The 19,436-nt window shown below is 42.3% G+C and overlaps 1 protein-coding gene and 1 long non-coding RNA gene across 2 annotated transcripts in view; one reads left to right on the forward strand and one right to left on the reverse strand.

Moving 5' to 3' along the window:
• Positions 1–11,354: 11,354 nt before the first annotated feature.
• On the forward strand, positions 11,355–17,553 carry LOC140738279 (uncharacterized). The gene is made up of 3 exons (XR_012101345.1): positions 11,355–11,569; positions 14,498–14,552; positions 17,478–17,553. It is a non-coding gene; the product is annotated as an uncharacterized lncRNA (long non-coding RNA).
• Positions 17,354–19,436, reverse strand: part of LOC140738278 (coiled-coil domain-containing protein 60-like) — a 120,269-nt gene continuing 118,186 nt past the window's right edge. Inside the window, exons 14-15 of the mRNA XM_073065446.1 lie at positions 18,851–19,040; positions 17,354–17,746 (exon numbers count right to left, since the gene is read on the reverse strand). Of these exons, the coding sequence (XP_072921547.1) occupies positions 17,639–17,746; positions 18,851–19,040 (298 nt within the window). The 3' untranslated portion in view covers positions 17,354–17,638. The remainder of the gene's footprint in view (positions 17,747–18,850; positions 19,041–19,436) is intronic.

Genomic DNA, 19,436 nt, shown 5'->3' on the forward strand with positions numbered 1-19,436 from the left:
CCCTCTCCTTGCACTAACACCATTAAGTTTAGTTTAGTTTAGTTTGTTATGTAAGTTATGTAATGTATAATACATGTCTAAGTTATATTAAGTTGTGGGGAGGCAAGGTATCTTACCAGATAGAGTAACACAATTATTGCGTCAGGGTCAATTCCTACCCACTATCTGTACATTCTCCCCATGGCCACGTGGGTTTCCTCTAGGTGCTCCGGTTTCCTTGCACACTCAAAAGATGTTGTATGGTTTGGTAGGTTAATTGGTTACATTGATGTATTTGGGTGGCCTGGGCTTTTTGGGATAGATGAGTGCTGCATCTTAAAATACGATTTAATAAAGTTAAATTTATAACTTATGTTTGCAATGAACTATGCTGATGCTACCAAAAAAAAATGATTTTCATGGCATTTATACCCTGGACATACCTTGTATGCCTTTGACAATGAAATTGAACTTGCACTGTACTTCAGCAATCCAAAGTTGCTTATGTTTGATTCCCTTCCCATCCATATTAAGTAAACATGCTGTTTAAAATGGGGGGAAACCTTAAATGCAAGATATTGCTGCTATATTTTGATGCAGAGGCAAGAATGCTCCAACTCAAATGAGTTTGGGAAGCTTCCAGTACCATGATTGATCAGCACACTCTTAATTCCTTTAAGAGGGTATTGGTTCACACCCTAACCAACTGATAGATAGATAGATAGATACTTTATTCATCCCCATGGGGAAATTCAACATTTTTTCCAATGTCCCATACACTTGTTGTAGCAAAACTAATTACATACAATACTTAACTCAGTAAAAATATGATGTGCATCTAAATCACTCTCTCAAAAAGCATTAATAATAGCTTTTAAAAAGTTCTTAAGTAGTTTACTTAAATACATTAAATACAATCAACCCCGGCACTTTAACATATCTTACTCCTGGCGGTTGAATTGTAAAGCCTAATGGCATTGGGGAGTATTGACCTCTTCATCCTGTCTGAGGAGCATTGCATCGATAGCAACCTGTCGCTGAAACTGCTTCTCTGTCTCTGGATGGTGCTATGTAGAGGATGTTCAGGGTTTTCCATAATTGACCGTAGCCTACTCAGCGCCCTTCGCTCAGCTACCGATGTTATACTCTCCAGTACTTTGCCCACGACAGAGCCCGCCTTCCTTACCAGCTTATTAAGACGTGAGGCGTCCCCCTTCTTAATGCTGCCTCCCCAACATGCCACCACAAAGAAGAGGGCGCTCTCCACAACTGACCTATAGAACATCTTCAGCATCTCACTACAGACATTGAATGACGCCAACCTTCTTAGGAAGTACAGTCGACTCTGTGCCTTCCTGCACAAGGCATCTGTGTTGGCAGTCCAGTCTAGCTTCTCGTCTAACTGTACTCCCAGATACTTGTAGGTCTTAACCTGCTCCACACATTCTCCATTAATGATCACTGGCTCCATATGAGGCCTAGATCTCATAACATTCAGGATTTGTATTGCATATACTTTAAATTGTAAATAATTGCTAAGTGGGTGCCTCACACAGAAACCACAAATGCAGTTAAAATTAAAGGCTGGAACACAATCAACAGGATATGCAAAAGTTTATTTAATATGATCATTGCAGTTTACTGCAGAGGCACAGAAAAGCTGGTAGCTTAAAAAGTAGTTAGAATGAAATATGTAAGAGGGAATTAATGTTCCTTAAAGCTCCAGACAATGGCTAGACTGGTTTTAGGTTTTGAGGGTAGTCTCTATAAGAAGTGCTCGTGAGTGTTGCTGAGTGGAATTTTTCATCCATCATTAAGGACCATCCAAGACACGCCTTCCTCCCATTACTGCCTTCAGAAAGGAGGAACAGGAGCCTGAAGACACACTCAATGTCTTATAACTTCTTCCTCTCCCCCATCAGATTTCTGAACATTTAATGAAGCCATGAGCACTACCTCACTAATTTTACTCTTAATGCACTACTTCATTTTTATATATTTTTTGATCCAAGATGGCGGCGCGACGCAGCTTGCAGCGGCCATTCCGGAACTGATTATCTGTTATTTGTGAAGTGGGGTGCTGTGCGCGATCATAATCGATTGAAAACGGACGTGGAAGCATGGAGAAACATTGGAAAATTCCAGGAAGACCTTCTTCGTTGCTGCTGCTGCTGTGAGGTCCGGGACTCTGCTGGGAAGAACAGGCCCCCAGTCCTCGGAGTCGCGTTGCCGATGGCTGTTGGCGGGGTGGTCTTAATACGCTCGGCAGAGGATGGAGCTCGGAGAAGCTGTGCCGGAGGGGATGGTCGTTGGCTTGGAGGTTCGAAGGACTCAGGTTGCTTTTGGTGTGTGCTGCGTCTGCGAGGCTGGTTTCGATGGAGCTTCCATTGTGTGCTGTGTCTGCGAGGCTGAGTCGGGCGATGCCTTGGAAGTCCATAGCGGGGTACTCCCTTCTGCTGCTGGCGTGGGATGGTGAGTCTGTTGGGACCCTGGGGACTTGTGGAAACTGTGATGATTTCTTTTGAACTTACAGTCCTTTAACATCTTGGACTATTTTTTTTACTCTGCCCATAGTCTGTTTTTTTTTATCAATTATGCTATTGTTTGCACTGTTGTAACTATATGTTGTAACTATGTGGTTTTGTGCAGGTCTTGTAGCTTTAGTTTTTGGTCTTGTTTTTGTCTGGTGGATTTGGAGCTCCTTTCCGGGGAACGCTCTAGATGGTAGCGTGATATTAATACGCAGCAGCCTCTCCGGACTCTGGATTGGGGATTGCCAAACATTATGTGGATTTTCTAGTGTAGTCTGTTTTGTCATATACTTTTGTGATATCATTCTGTCTCATTTTTTAACTGCATTGCATTTGTGGTTTCTAAATGACAATAAACTGAATCTGAATCTGAATCTGATACATTTTGTTTTGTAATCCATCATATATTGTATATATTGCGCTGAACTGCAGCCACAAAACAACAAGTTTCATGACTTGTGTCAGTGATAATAAACTGGTCCTGGTTTCTATGCACGAGTTCTATCCGTGCTGAGGGACACACTGAATCTCGGTACAGCGACTGCAAAGGTTCTATGGGGAAGCACCACGTTTTAGGGTTCTGCTGCCTCTGGACAACAAGAGCCCAGGTCCTGTGTAAAAGTCTTTCCTTCCTGGATGCTTTGTTAAAAAGTGCAACATTGGCACATTGTAAGTGATTGTATTTAACTAATGATGCAATGAATCACTGCCACTTCCACCAACCATCTCCTTCCACTACAATGAGGTGTAATACCTCACCAGTTAATTCTTCCTCTCTCACCATCCGGAGAGCAAACAGTCCTTCTGCATGAAACAGTAATGCACTTGCTCTTCACCCTGTCTAACTACCTGCATTCAGTGCTCCTGGCGTTGTATCCTCTCGGAGAAGCTGACTGCAGATTGGGGGACTGATTTGCAGAACACTTCTGTTCAGATCAAAGCGTGACTCTAAACTTCCACCCATTTCTTTTATTAATCGTCCAGTGCACTCCCACTCTGACCTCTTTGATTTGGCCTTGCAATGATGCCCCAGTTTCAAGAATAACACCATGGCTTCCTTCTGGGTACGTGAAAGCCCATAAGACATCATTTAACTCAATTATTTCAAACAAATAACTTCTGTTCTGGAACTGACAAAAGTCAGAAGTGTAGGTTTGGGGCAGTTCTGATGTAGGATATCAACCCGAAATATCAGTCGTTCCTTTCCCCTCTTAGATGCTACTCAATCCACTGCGTTCTTCCAGCAGCCTATTCTTCGCTAAATTCTGTGTTTTCTGTAGATGTTGCTGAATATTTCAGTTTCAATTATTCCTTTCTTTCTTCCTTTCCTCTGTCTCTATTTGGCTATAATTGTCAGCTTTGGCCTCTGCTGTCTCACAACCATTCCCTCTGTTATTTCCATTTCTTCACCTCTCTGCAACTTGAAACACTGGCCCATGGCCTTCTCTTGTGCCCAGGTGAGGCCACTCTCAGGTTGGAGGAGCAACATTGCGTATTCTGTCTGGGTAGCCTCCAATCTGAAGGCATGAATATTGATTTCTCCTACTGGTAATTTTGTTCCCTCCCCCTTCCTCTTCTATTCACCACTCAAGCCTCTTACCTCTTCTCATATGCCTATCACCTTGCCCTGGGTCCACTCCTCCTTCCCTTTCTCCTATGGTCCACTTCCCTCTCCTATCAGATTCCTTCTTCTCCAGCCCTTGACCTTTCCTACTCACCTGGCTTCAACCTATCACCTTCCAGCTAGCCTTCTTCCCCTCCCCCCACATTTTTATTTAGCGTCTTCCCCTTCCTTTCCAGTCCTGTAGAACTGTCCTTGCCTGAAAAGTCAACTGTTTATTCCTCTCCATAGATGCTGCCTGACCTGCTGAATTCCTTGGGCATTTTGCGTATATTGCAGATAGCGTAGTATATGCTGCATATTATTACACTCCAACAAATCTTCTATCCTGTGTCTCAGTTGACAGAAAGGCACAAAAGCACTAAAATCATTCTATGAGAGACCAATAGCATTAAACAACTTGACAAAAATTTTCCATGCTACTTTGTCAAAACTCTTCCCATGTTGAAAACAAATAGTCTGTTACCTCCCTTTAAACAGCAACAGGACCAAACACGTATGAAACTGCTTGCTGGTGTTCTGTTGTGTATTTAATACTGTGCTGCTGTGTTGTTTATCAGCTGGAATGGCCTATCATGATTTCTGCTTTCACAGTTTGAGGTGAAATGCCAAGAAGTTCGTTAAGTCACAGCTGCTTACTTGACTCCGGCTGTAATATTTTAGCCCCACTTTCTTCATCTTTGGTCGACCAGTATAGAGGGGGACAGGGAGGGAGGAGGATGTCCTAGTTAACCTGCTCCTGGGGCTGGCTAAGACAGCCAGTTGGGTCCTGGAGACAGGCCGCAGGACGTTCCATCATGGCTGACTGCCTAGCAATGTTAAGGGGGGTGTCCATGCCCATGTGGCTATGGGTAAAGAACACAAGGCATCCATGAGTAATTTAGAGGTGTTTTGAGACTGTTGGACAACACAGGAGATAAATAGCATCCTCGATGAAGATGGGAGTGTGTTAATTTAGTTTGTGTTCAGGATTTGTCTGTTTTTTTATTTGTAACGTGATTGCATAACAGTGCGGTGGTGGTTTGAATTTATGATGTATATTTGCAAAAAAGTAAAGACTCCAATATACTGATTGACTTCTTTCTTCCTTTCATCCCTTTTATTGTTTGCTTGGAAGGGTAATGTTGGGAGGAAGATAGGCTCCAATCTCTGACAGAAGAAGTTTGAGTTATACCCAAGTGAAGAAAAATTCAAAGTCAATATTGGAAAGAAGATGGTAGTCAATAGAGGCAAGAAGGAACAAAGAAAATCTATATACTGTTGAGCTAAATGTCAGGTTTCTTCAGTACAGTATTTACTAGAACATTTACCAGACAGTGGTAAGGATGTGGCCTACAAATTACGATGGGTTTTAAAAGTACACGCCGAAAGGGCAATGTTACAATAGTCATGGAGGACTTCATTACGCAGGCAGATTGGGAAGATCAGGTTGGTGCTGGATTACAGGAGCTGGAATTTCTAGAGTGCCTACAAGATGGCTTTTTAGAGCAGCCCGTAGTTGAGCCCACTAGAGGATCAGCTATTCTCGTTTGGGTGTTGTGCAGTGAACCAGAAGGGATTGGAAAGCTTAAGGTAAAAACACCCCAAGGGGAACTGCTGATAGTATGATTAATTCACCCTGAAACTTGAGGAGAAGAAGAAGCTAAAATCAGATGTATCAGCATTACAATGGAGTAAAGGGAATTACAGAGGCATAGGACAGGAATTGGACAGAACTGATTGGAAAGGAACACTGGCAGAGATGGTGGCAGAGCAGGAATAGCTGGAATTTCTGGAACCAATTTGAACTCACGAGATATATATATCCAAAAGAACAAGAAGAAGTATTCTAAAGGAAAGACAACACAAGCATGGCTGACAAGTGAAGTCAAAGCTAACATAAAAGCCAAAGAGAGGGCATATAACAGAGCAAAGATTAGTAGGAAGGTAGAGAATTGGGAAGCTTTTAAAAACCAACAGAAGGCAACTAAAAGAAGGCCTGAAGTGTGTGAAGTTACCATAACTAGAGAGAAGTTTCTTGAGAAACTGAAAGGTCTGAAGGTAGTTAAGTCACCTAGACCAGATGGTGTATACCCCAGAGTTTTGAAAGAGGTGGCCAAAGAGATCATGGAGGTATTAATAATGATCTTTCAAGAATCACTAGATTCTGAAATGGTTCCAGAACACTGGAAAATTGTATGTGTCACTCCACTCATCAGGAAAGGAGAGAGGCAGAAGAAAGGACACTATAAACCAGTTAGTCTGACTTCAGTGGTTGGGAAGATGGTGGAGTCAATTGTTAATGATGAGGTTTCAAGTACTTGGAGGCACATGATAAAACAGGCAGTAGTCAGCAACGTTTTCTCAAGGGAAAATCTTGCCTGACAAATCTGTTGGAATTCTTCAAAGAAGTAATAAGCAAGATAGACAAAGGAGAAATGATTGATGTTGTGTACTTGGATTTTCAGAAGCCTTTGACAAGGTGCCACACACAAGGCTGCTTAATAAGCTATGAGACTCTGGTATTACAAGAAAGATTCTAGCATGGATAAAAGAGTAGCTGATTGCCAGGAGACAAAGAGTGGGAATAACGGGAACCTTTTCTGACTGGCTGCCAGTGACTAGTGGTGTTCCAAACGGATCTATATTAGGACCAATTCTTTTTATTTTATATGTTAATGATTTGGATGATGGAATTGATGACTTCATTGCAAAGTTTGCAAACGATATGAAGAGAGGTGGAGGGACAGGTCGTTTTGAGGAAATAGGCTACAGAAGGACTTTGGCAGATTAGGAGAAAGGGCAAAGAAGTGTTGGGAAGTATATGGCCATGCACTTTGATAGAAGAAATGAAAAGATTGACTATTTTCTAAATGGAGAGAAAATACTAAAAAACTGGGATGCAAACAGACTTGAGAGTCCTTGTGTAGGATTCCATGAAGGTTAATTTGCAGGTTGAGTCTGTGGTGGGGAAGGCAAATACAATGTTAGCATTCATTTCAAGAGGACTAGAAAGCAAGGGTGTAATGTTAAATCTTTATAAGGCACGGTGAGGCCTCACTTGGTGTATTGTGAGCAGGTCTGGGTGCCTTATCTTAGAAAAGGATGTACTGAAACTGGAGAGGGTTCAAAGGAGGTTCACAAAAGTAATTCCAGGATTGAATGGCTTGTCGTATGAAGAGCATTTGATGGCTCTGGGCCTGTATTCACTAGAATTCAGAAGAATGAGGGGTGACCTCATTGAAACCTATTGAATGGTGAAAGACCTAGATAAAGTGGATGTGGAGAAGATATTTCCTATGGTGGAAGAGTTAAAGACCGGAGGACACAGCCTCAGAATAGGGGGGCGTCCTTTTAAAACAGAGATGAGGAGGAATTTCTTTAGCTGGAGGGTGTTGAATCTGTGGAATCCTTGGCCACAGGCAGCTGTGGACGCCAAGTCTTCATGAATATTTAAGGCAGAGGTTGATAGATTCTTGATTGATCTGGGCATGAAGGGATACAGGGAGAAGGCAGGAGATTTGGGCTGAGAGAAAAATTAGATCAGCCATGATGAAATGGCGGAGCATACTTGATGGGCCAAATGGCCTAATTCTGCTTCTATATCTTATGGTCTTATAACTAGAGTAGGCCGAGGATAATTACATGATACAGACTCACTGACCACTTTATTAGGTACACCTGTATACTGGCTCATTAATGCAAAGAGTTCAATAGTTCCAATTAATATCAGAGAATGTATGCAATATATAGCCTGAAGTTTTTGTTCTTTACAGAGATATATCTAATCAGCCGATCATGTGACAGCAATCAATGCGTAAAAGTATGCAGACATGTTTAAGAGGTTCAGTTGTTGTTCAGCCCAAACATCAGAATGGGGAAGAAATGTGATCTAAAGGACTTTGTAGAATGATCATTGATGGCAGATGGCATGATTTGAGTATCTCAGAAACTACTGATCTCCTGAGATTTTCACACACAGCAGTCTCTTGAGTTTATAGAAAATGGTGCAAAAATCAAAAAAAACATCCAGTGAGTGGCAGTCCAGTGGGCAAAATCGCCTTGTTACTGCGAGAGGTCAGAGGAGAATGGGCAGGCTGGTTTAGGCTGATAGGAAGGTGACAGTAACTCGAATAACTGTAGATTATAACATTACAGCAGAAGAGCATCTCAACGCACAACACAGTGAACCTTGAAGCGGATGGGCTACAGCAGCAGAAACCACAAATAACACTCAGTGTCCTCTTTATAAAGTACAGGAGGTACATAATAAAATGGCCACTGTGTGAAAATAATTGTCCGTAAAATTCATCTGCAGTATTGTAGTAAATCGAGATGTTCAAGTTTATTGCCATCTGACTGTACATATAATATAACCAAACGAGATATTCCTCTAGACCATAATGTACGCACTGTACATATATCACATATAGAACGTAATACACACACACACACACACACACACACACACACACACACACACACACACACACACACACACACACACACACACACACACACACACACACACACACACACACCATAGAAAACAAAATATTACCACAAATAGGTTAACAAAGTGCATATGAAGTGCGCAGCCCAGGTAAACAGCAAACAATAAACAATTTGTTGCTCTGGTGCTAAGACCTTAGAGGTGGTAGGGTATTCATTAGTCTCACAGCCTCTGGGAAAGAAGTTTCAAAGGTACATTTATCGTCAGAGAAATGTATACAATATACATCCTGAAATGCTTTTCTTCGCAACCATCCACGAAAAACAGAGTGTCCCCGCAGAATGAATGACAGAACACCAAATATCCCCCAGCTTCTCTCCCTCCTGCACGTAAGCGGCAGCGAGCAACGATCCCCCCTTCCCCACAGTGGCAAAAAAAAGCATCGGTACTCACCACTGAGCACTCAACCATGAGCAAGCAACAGTCTGGCAGTTCAAGTCCTGAAGCTCCTGTATCTTCTTCCTGATGGTGTGGGTCAAAGAGATTGTTGGATGGGTGGTAGGGATTCTTAACAATGTTTCGGGCCCTTCGCGTAGAACACTTCTGGTAAATGTCGCAAATAGAGAAAGGGAGATCCTGGTGATCCTCTTGGCAGATTTTACTATCTACTGTAGGGTCTTGCAGTTCGAGGGGTGCAGCCTCTATACCACAAAATGATACAACCAGACAGGACACTCTCGATTGAGTTCCTGCAGAAGGAGATTTGCACTCCTCAACCTTCTCAGAAAGTGTAGATGCTGCTGTGCCTTCTTGACTAATAAGGAGGTGTCGTGGGTCCTAGTTAGATCGTCCATTATGTGCACACTAAAGTAATTCGTGCTCTTGACTCTCTCCATGGCAGAGCCAGTGGACAGTGGTTAATGTGGGCTTTCCTGAGGTCCGCGATCATCTCTTTTGTCTTGTCCACATTGAGAAACAATAATTACAAAATATACTGGACAATTGGACAATAATTATTGACCAGTAAGTTCAACCTCATTTTTTTAATGCTTCAAAATTCTTTTGCGTGAAATCAACAAGTTACAATCTGGCGACAACATGAGAAGAACTCAGGATACTATCTATCCACTTGGTGCTACCAACCAGAGATGAACTTTGAGGCGTATTTGTATTAATTCAGTCTTAGTCATTTAAGGATATGATTGCTGAAAGATTTACCTGCTCGCTCTATTGAAGTATCACTATATTTGGCTACATTAAGTACTTTGAAAGCTGAGAGACTCTTCAGTTCCTGAAGAGCCATGATCTAAAAATGGTTTGAGTAGTCTAAGAATGAAAGTGTAGAAGAGGCTTCTGATGAATTCTCTGAAAAGAATTTTGTGGTCTGCACCTGATGACTTTACTCTCAATCTGGGAATGTGGCAATAAGCTGAAGTGGGTCTATGCACGTTTGAATAATCTGCCTAGATACATATGGAAATACTTCAGTGGCCCGCTTGAGTGGTTGTACTGAAGGATTCATATCAAAATGAGTGGCATTTGGCCGTTAATACTGTTTGCTCTTCATTACCACTAATTTCTGATGTGGTATAATAGAAGCAGGGCCCACAGAATTAAGCACATGTTTTAATTCTTCGACCACTTGCAACACCCATTAAACTCAGCATTTCATAAACTCACAGATTACAGAGGAAACTACAATCAGACAACGACAGAGAGAGATGACAGTTTCAATCGGAGAGTGTTTTTTGGTTGTTAGCAGTCTGGTACCAAGAGTATTTCATGTTTCAGAACCATTGATTCTTATAATTTGATGATAAGAACATCAAAGTATTGCAATACATTTGCATTGCCGCAGAGTCTGTAATATAACACCTGCTGCACTTCTTATTTTACCACAATTAACATTCTGAGTCATAAAGGCACTTATAGGATAAAGAAGATAACGCTGCTTATTAAGTGAAGTTTAAAACCAGTTGGGCTGAATAACCATTCTCCATTTGGAAGTCTGGTTCATTGCCGAGCTTGGCAAAATGTTTGCAGATGTTTTGGCTCCAATCGAGAAACCATCATCAGTGCGCAGTTGAAACGTCTGCAAGCACTTTGCCAAGCTTGGTGAAAAACCAAACTTCCAAAGAGCCAACTCGAGCTACCAATATTCTTCAATATTTCAAACCATTCTTCATGTTGTTGACTCTTATAAAATACATTTTTATGAGATGTGGACAGTGCAGGCAAGGCAGGCATTTATTTCCCACACCGAATTGTCCTTGGGTGGCGGAGTGAAGATTCTTCCCTAATAAAGGAGGTGTATAGCACTCCTTCCCACTGCTAGCCTGCAGGTCACTTGGGCATGGCATATCACCTGCTTAGCCCCCCGAAACAGGGTCACATGAAGCCAAGGGGGCAGGTGGTGGGTGGCCACTCGAGCAGCTGGGTCATATCACAAATACTGGTTATGCGATATTGGACACCAGGCAGACAATCTCTGAAGAGTATTGATAATGGCTGGTGTCACTCATCTTGTTAAGGCACTGCCCAGAAGAAGGCAATGGCAAACTACTTCTGTAGAAAAATTTCCCAAAAACAGTTATGGTCATGGTGTTCTTGGCAAGTAAGACGGCACTTAAAGACAATGATGTGTTACCCTGCGAAGGTAATGGGCTGCGTTCTTGAATGGCCTCTGCTGTATTGAAAAAGTCAACTCCAACACTGTTCAGCAAAGAGTTCCAGGATTTAGATGCAGAATCAACACATTTCAAAATTCAAAGTAAATTTATTATCAAAGTAAATGTCACCATATACTAACTTGAGATAAATTTTCTTGCAGGCATTCACAGCAGAGCAAAGAAATATAACAGAATTGATGAAAAAATACACACAAAAACAACCAATGTGCAAAAGATAAACTGTACGATTTAAAGATACATAAATAAATAATGAGATGATGAGTGAAAGAGTCCTTGAAAGTGAGTCAACAGGTTGTGGATTGAGTTTGGAGTTGAGGTGAGTGAAGTTATCCACGCTGGTTCAAGAGCCTGATTGTTGAAGGGTAATAACTGTTCCTGAACCTGGTGGTGTGGGACCCTGGGCCTCCTGCCCAATGGCAGTGAGAAGTGTGCACGGCTTGGACAGTGGGTGTCCTTGACGATGAATGCTGCTTTCGTGTGGTAACACTCCTTTGGATGTGTGCAGCGGTGGGGAGGGCTATTCCTGCGATGGGCTGGGCTGTATCCATTACATTTTGTAGACCTTATCATTCTTGGGTGTTAGTGTTTCCGTGACTGCTGCCACTTTACAATGAGTCAGCAATGCCACAGACAACTGAGTTGGACTTTTGTTTGAAGAATTAGAAGTTACTCATTCGATTGCAACAAAAACTGTGGGGGAAGTACAGTGGTGTAGCTGGTAGAACTGCTGCCTTGCAGCTCCTTTGAGGACGTCTGGAACACGATTCCCCGTGACTGCATGGGATTCCCACCTACTGCTCTGGCTTCCTCCCTCATCCAAAAGATGTGCTGGTTGGTAGTTTAATTGGCCACTATAAACTACCTCTAGTGTTGGTGAGTGGCAGGATCCAGGAGGAGTTGACAGGAACACCCTCTCCTCATGACTACTGCCTGGGAGGAGACGCAGGAGCCTGAAGACCCACCCCTCCACCTCACCAGTTTATCTTCCATCCACCGTTAGATTTCTGAATGGGCCATGAGTCTCAAGAGCACAACCTTGCTATGCCTCTTTTACACTATTTTTGTGTAAATTATAGTAATTTTTATGTCTTGCACTACACAGTTGCCATAAAGCAATAACTTTAATGATGAAGATCAGTGATGATAAATCTGATTCTGCATTGATAGCAAGAAGAGGGTCGTGCAGTGTCAATGGGTGACTGATGGTTAGCACAGACTAAATAGTCCCAAGGGCCTGTTTCCAGGCTGCATGTCTCGAAATACACTGTGATGCTAAATGGAAATAAGTTGAATACTGTATAGTTAATAGGCTGAATGGCTTTGTTCTGTTTTGTAAATTTTTAGGCTTCTTAAGGGTGCAATATTAGGATAATTAGGCTTGAATGAAACAATTGCATTTACAAAGGACTCAGTGGTCATACTGCTGGAACCCGGTGTGGTTTTCTGCTGCTGTAGCCCATCCACCTCAAACTTCGGTGTGTTGTCGGTTCAGGGATACTCTTCTGCACACCACAGATGAAACATGTGGTTATTTGAGTTGCTGCTGCCTTCCTGTCAGCTTGAATCAGTCTGGCCATTCTCCTCTGACCTCACTCATTAACAAGGCATTTTCACCCACAGAATTGTTGTTCACTGGTTTTTTTTATTTGTGCACCCTTCTCTAAACTCTAGAGACTGTTGTGCCTGAAAATCACACATCATCAGTTTCTGAGATACTCAAGCTACCCTGCCTGGCACCAACAATCATTCCATGGTTCAAGTCACTTAGATCACAATTTTTCCCCATTCTGATGTTTGGTGTGAACTACAACTGAACCTCTTGACCGTGTCAGCATGCTTTTATGCAGTGAGTTGCTGCCACATGAGTGGCTGATTAGATATTTGCATTAACAAGGTGGTATAGGGGGTACCTAATAAAGCAGCCAGTGTCCTTCAGCACAGTTTTTCTGTCTACATCCCTGCTCGTTGTGTTGATTGCTGAGAGGTTCTGAAATTCCAATACCACAGCACAGTGACAGTGCTCAGTGTCAGCGCTTAACTGTGTTAGCAGATTATTACAAAAGACTTGGGAGGATGGGAACTCCCTACCAGATATCTCCATAGCTAAACTCAGCTGTAACTTCTCAACTTTTCCCCTTTTCCCAAAGGTTTCACAAATGAGCCCACAGCCCACTAATGACAGAAGAGACATTTCAAGCTTTGTGATTTCATTATGTGTACCACAGTCTTGGAATTTCCAGGTGAATCCTGATCCTTGTTCCCGTTAATGCAAGCAATTAAAGTTGCTGAACCGAGCAGCAACTACGGATTTACCAAGGACCGTGCAATTCAAACAGGACAAACCAATAAACAGGGATACATAGACTGAGTTACCAGTCCTTGAGGGTTGGCTATAAGTAACTGTGAACCTCCATGTGGCCCGCAGAGTAATTTATTAGCTTATACATCTGCTGGCTGAGCAGAAATATTTAAAAGTGTTTTAAAACTGAATACCTAGCACTATATTGCTTCTATTGCAAGAGACTGCATATTAAATGTGATTACATTCAGCCGTGTAAAACTGATTTGTCAGCAATATGACATTTCAGGGAAAATGTCACCTCATTAGTAGCACCATTTCTCAGCACATCACGGAAACCAGTCTCCCCTCTATGGACACGGCTGACACTTCTTGCTGTCTCAGTAACACAGCCAGCAGAATCAAAGTTCCCCATCTACCGTGAACATCTTCTCTTATCCCCAAGGACAGTTTTTACCCTGCCATTATAACTGAATGGTTCCCTACACTGCACTTTCTCTGTAGCCGTTACACTTTAATTCTGCGTTATTATTGTTTTACCATTTTCTTCCTCAATGCACTGTGTAATGATCTAATCTGTACGAACAGTATGCAAGACAAGCTTTTCACTGTATCTCAGTACATGTGACAGTAATTCAAATTCTCATTCCAAAATGACTGCATTCCTCGAATTCAGTTCCAGATTGTATCACCAGAGAGGGATTAATTTCCAGAATGCGGGTCAGCAGAAGTTGCAGCTACAATTGCAAAAAGTGTGAGGTCATTGGATACAAGGCTTTTGCATGATATGCAAAGCTCACATAACAGATCTGGCAAATGCGTTATGAAATAAAACAGAAAGTGCTGGATGTACTCAGTAGGTCAGGCAGCATCTGTGGAGACAGGGGCAGAATCAATATTGCAAGTTAAATCTCTTCATCATAATCTTTTATTTTTGAATTTCAGATCTCCAGCGACAGCAGCATTTTGCTTTCTCTTCGAAATGGAGGCAGCCAGAATGGTAATAGAACAACCTTCCACCTTACTAGTTTATGTACAGCTCTTACTCGGAGTAACTGGACAGAGGGAGGGATAAGGAAGTGAGGTAGATGAAAGAGAAAGTGTGTGTGTGTGTGTGAGAGAGAGAGAGTGCAAGGTGGGGATAGGAAAATCTGAGATGTGAATTGCCCAATTTATTTACTTTTGAGTTTCTTTGGTTTAAATTTAAGGAACAATGTCATAATTAATTCTGATGCCATCTGTAATGAGTCTGCATGTCCTTCCTGTGAGTCTGTGGGTTTCCTCTGGGTGCTCCAGTTTCCACCCACATTCCACATTGCCGTTGTAAACCATCCTATGATTGGTTAGGGGTGACTAGGTCGGTTGCTGGGTGGTACGGCTCATTGGACTGAAAGCACCTGTTCTGTGCTGTGTCACATGGCTTTGTACGGAGCAAGCTGTGACTTACTAACTTGATTGATGTGTTTGACAAGGTGATGAGAGTGATTGATGAAGATAGAGCTGTGGATATTGCCTACATGGACTGTAGTAATGTTTTGTAGAGGTCCCTCATGGGAGGTTAAGGTGCATGGGATCCATAGCGAATTGGCTGTTTAGATTCTGAACTGGATTGCCCATGGAAGACAGGTGGTGGTGGTCGAAGGGACTGATTCTAGCTGGAGGTTTGTGATTAGTGGTGTTCCATAGGGATCTGTACTAGAACCTCTGCTGCTTGTGATGTGTATAAATAAACAAGATGAAAATGTACATGAGTGAGTTTGTAAGTTTGTAGATGGCATGGAGATTGGTGATGTTGTGAATAGCATAGAAGACTGACAAAGAATACAGTGTGATATAGATCAGTTGCAAATATGAAGGAGGAATGGCAGATAGAGTTTAACCCAGCCAAGTGTGAAGTGTTACACCTTGGTAGGTCAAATCTAAAGAGACCCTTAACAGTCTTTATGAGCAGTGGGACCTCGGGGTTCAAATTCATAGCTCCCTGAAAGTGTCTACACAGGTTGATAGGGTTGTTCAGAATGCATATGGCATGCTTGCCTTCATTAGACAAGGCACTGAGTTCAAAAGTCAGGAAGTTACGTTGAAGCTTTGTAAAACTCTCATCAGGCCGCATCTGGAATTGTGCATACAGTTCTGGTCGCCCCATTATAGGATGGTTATGGAAACTTCATAGAGGCTGCAGAAGAGCTTTACCAGGGGGCTGCCTGGATTAGAGAGCATGCACTATAACGAGAGGGTGGGCACACCTGTGTTGCTTTCTGTGGAGGTGGAGGCTGAGGGGAGACGTGATCGAGGTTGATAAGATTATGAGAAGCATAGATAGAGTGGACAGATAGTATCTTTTTCCTGGGTTAAAATGTCACATGCCAGAGGTGAAGGGGGGTAATTTCAAAGGAGATGTGAGGGGCAAGTATTTTACAGAGACAATGGTGGGTGCCTGGGATGCACTCCCCGGGTGGTGGTAGAGGCAGATACATCTGGGATTTTGAAGCATCATTTGGATAAGCACATGAATGTGAGAAAAATGGAAGGATGTGTACATTGTGTAGGCAGAAGAGATAAATTTAGTCGGCCATTTGATGACTAATTTAAATGCTGCAGCACAGCATTGTGCTCTGAAGGGCTTGTTCCTGAGCTGTACCATTCTATGTTCTGTACTATATCCGTCAGGAATAACTAACAATGGAAAGTTTGCTTACTTAACCATGGCTGTCATTAACTGCAAGAAAGCCATGTGTTAAATTCTGGTCAGTCTTCTGAGTCTGACAACAGCATGACCAAAGGCTAATCAGTAATAGCTGAAAACCCATTAATTTTGGACCCTCAGTTACCAGTAGATACTTCCCAGAAAACAAGAAATAATGTATTGAACACAGAGGTCAACAGAAATCATGTTGATTAATTGCAGGATTAATGTCAAGTGAGATGGTAGTAGTCAAGGAGAGTTTAAAGCTTTCTTAAAAAAGAGATTAGCTTGTTTGCCACTCATTCATCGAAACATACAATGAAGTGCGGTGTTTGTGTCAAATCTAATCAGTGAGGATGTGCTGGGGGCAGCCCGCTAATGATGCCATGTTTCTGACATCATCATAGCATGTCCATAACTCACCGATTCCTATAGCCCATATGTCTTTGGAATGTGGGAGGGAATTGGAGCAACCCCCCCCCGAGGACCCCATGCGGTCACAGGAGGAACATATAAATTCCTTACTGGCAGTCGAACCCCGATCTTACAGATGGCTGCTGTAAACTGCAGCACTACTGTGCTGTTCTCTTATCTACGGCTCCCATTATATTGGTCCACGGACCCCAGGCTTAATGGTATTGGTCCATGGCATATAACCCCTTGCATTATATCAATGATACCACAGCAGCACTGGATGGCAGAACTGATGATTTTTCGCTGGTGCAAATTCTAATGGGTTGCTAATTGCCCTTCCTTTGAGATTCTTTCTTCTTGTAAACGGGTTCTGGCTAGGAGTGTCAAGAAATCCTGCTCCTTCAGTTGAAGTATTTAAAGTTTGGAAAAGTGTGCTTGTTAGTGCTTGGTGTTCAGAATGAGCAGGAGAGTGGCTAAGGGAATCAGTGCACGTAGCCATACCCTTAAAACAGAAAACAAGAAAAGAAAAAGATGGAGAGAGGCACCAAGAAAGCTACAACAAATATCCAACAGTTTAGGTTGATGTGGTAACTCATGAATGATATTCATTTAGAGTTAAGAACAAAATTTGGAAAAGGAAGTATCATTTCCATTGGTCTATAAATGGAAAGAACCACTTGTCAAAATAACGGGAGCATCTATTACCATTTTAACTCCTTAGTTTAATCCATGGCCAGTTTATTATTAGAAAACTATTTATATAATGTGGGCAGAATTACATGAGATTACAAGGCTAATGAGGACCTGTTTTGCATTGCATTACAGTACAGCTGGCCAGTTTACGAGACTCTTTGAAACAGCAGATATTGACGTCCCATTTGTGTTCTTTAACATCATACACAGTGATTTCAGTTCATTTATAATTGAAGAAAAAGATACGGAACACTTCCAGAAGTGTTTTTCCAAACTTCCTCTTTCTGTGATCTTCACCTCATGGGTGGAGCACTCTGTATCCTCTGGGGCATTTTCAATTTCAACTGGAGCCAGCTGTCATAGTCCTCCATGGGCATCCGAATCACTTCGTCTCGCAAGAACTGTGAAGAAAATGGTCAGGACTTGATGGATGGGTTTCAGATTGAGCCCAGCAACAGAAAACAGAGACTGATGGAAATAGTCAACATGTTAGGCAGCATTCAGGGAAAAATTAAGCAGAGTCAATGCTTCTCCAATGATGGAAGGTCATTGATATGAAGTATTAACTCTGTTTCTTGCTCTGTAGGTGCTACCTGACCTGAAGAGTATTTCTAACATTCTGATGTTTCAGGTTTCCAGTAGTATTTTGAGTCTGGAATGTTCTACATACACACAGAGGTACAGTAAATTCCCTCTGATGGTTGGTCTTAATGTAAATAATTATTCTGTGCACCAGTTTTTAATCACTAAGATTGGTATATAATGTTTAATTTCATGAAACATTTAAGTAATTGCATTAAAATAAAATAGGTCATTGGTATTTTAACACATCTTTGTACATTTAATAAAATGTAGAAATTCTTCACTTTTGTTCATATTTGTATTTGCATCTTTCAGTTCAATTTAATAGGAATAAAGGACCTAATCTGATTTGAGAGGACTGTAGCAATTAAAATAGAAAATGTTGGCATCGGGGGACAGAGAAACAGGGCGGCACAGTAACCTCGGGGTTAGTGTAACACAAGTACAGTGCCAGTGACCTGGGTTCAATTCCACCACTGTCTAGAAAGTACGTTCTCCCAGCGACCGCGTGGGTTTCCTCCGGGTGCTCCGGCTTCCTCCCGAATTCCAGACACGTGCAGGTTAGTAGGTTAATTGGTCACATGGGTATGCTTGGATGGCATGCAAAAGGGCCTGTTACCATGATGTATCTCTAAATAAATAGACAAAAATAGAAACAGAGTCAACTTGGTGACCTTCCACTGGTTCAACACTGTGAAGTTCTCAGCAGATGGGAAGAGTTGCAGCAGACACCTCAGTACCATTGTATCCAGGCAAAGAAGCAGCAGCAATAGATAATACCTGGTCAGTGTGACCCCATCACAGAACATACACCTGAGTCCCTCCCTTCTTCAACAGTGCAAGAAGGTTCAAAGTCCTTTTCTGCAGAAACACTTCCCCTCCACGTACTCCCCGGCTTTTAACAATTCCATTAATGGCCTCACCTCAACTGCTGCGCTTACGTCCGGAGAGCAAAGCTCCCAATTCCGTAATCCATGAAGCACCTTGAGGAAGTGCTGTGGCCGAATCCTGAAGTTCTGTCGTACTCCAAACTTTTCCAGTCTCCTCAGAGCTCGGCTGATCTTCTGATTCCGTTGTACTGCCTCGGGAACTCTGGACAACAAGCTGGAATACCTGAAACACAAGCGAAGGCAGAAGCTCTCAGCGCATCATCAGGAACAACACTGAATGTAGAAACCATTCAAACAGGATGATTCTCAACGTTTCTCCACCGCTGTAGCTCTTGTTTCACAATCAGGAGTTTCATGAAACACTTATTGTGAATGTCTCAGTGAGGATGGTGCCAGAATGTTCAGCTATGGTGGAACAAGATTCTCAGCCTTTGCAGCATCAACAATATTAACTAAATGACTATTTTAATTCATTCATTCAGTTGTATCGCTCCACTTGTTGCCCAACTGAGGGAAGCTACTGTGGCACTGAGTGGGGTCAAACCTGCTATGTATGTTCAATTCCTTCAATTCAAGAATGGGGCACTTCAGCACTAGGGATTGAAGTAACAAAGAATGT

The sequence above is a fragment of the Hemitrygon akajei genome, chromosome 14, assembly GCF_048418815.1.
Source record: "Hemitrygon akajei chromosome 14, sHemAka1.3, whole genome shotgun sequence".
Taxonomy (NCBI): domain Eukaryota; kingdom Metazoa; phylum Chordata; class Chondrichthyes; order Myliobatiformes; family Dasyatidae; genus Hemitrygon; species Hemitrygon akajei.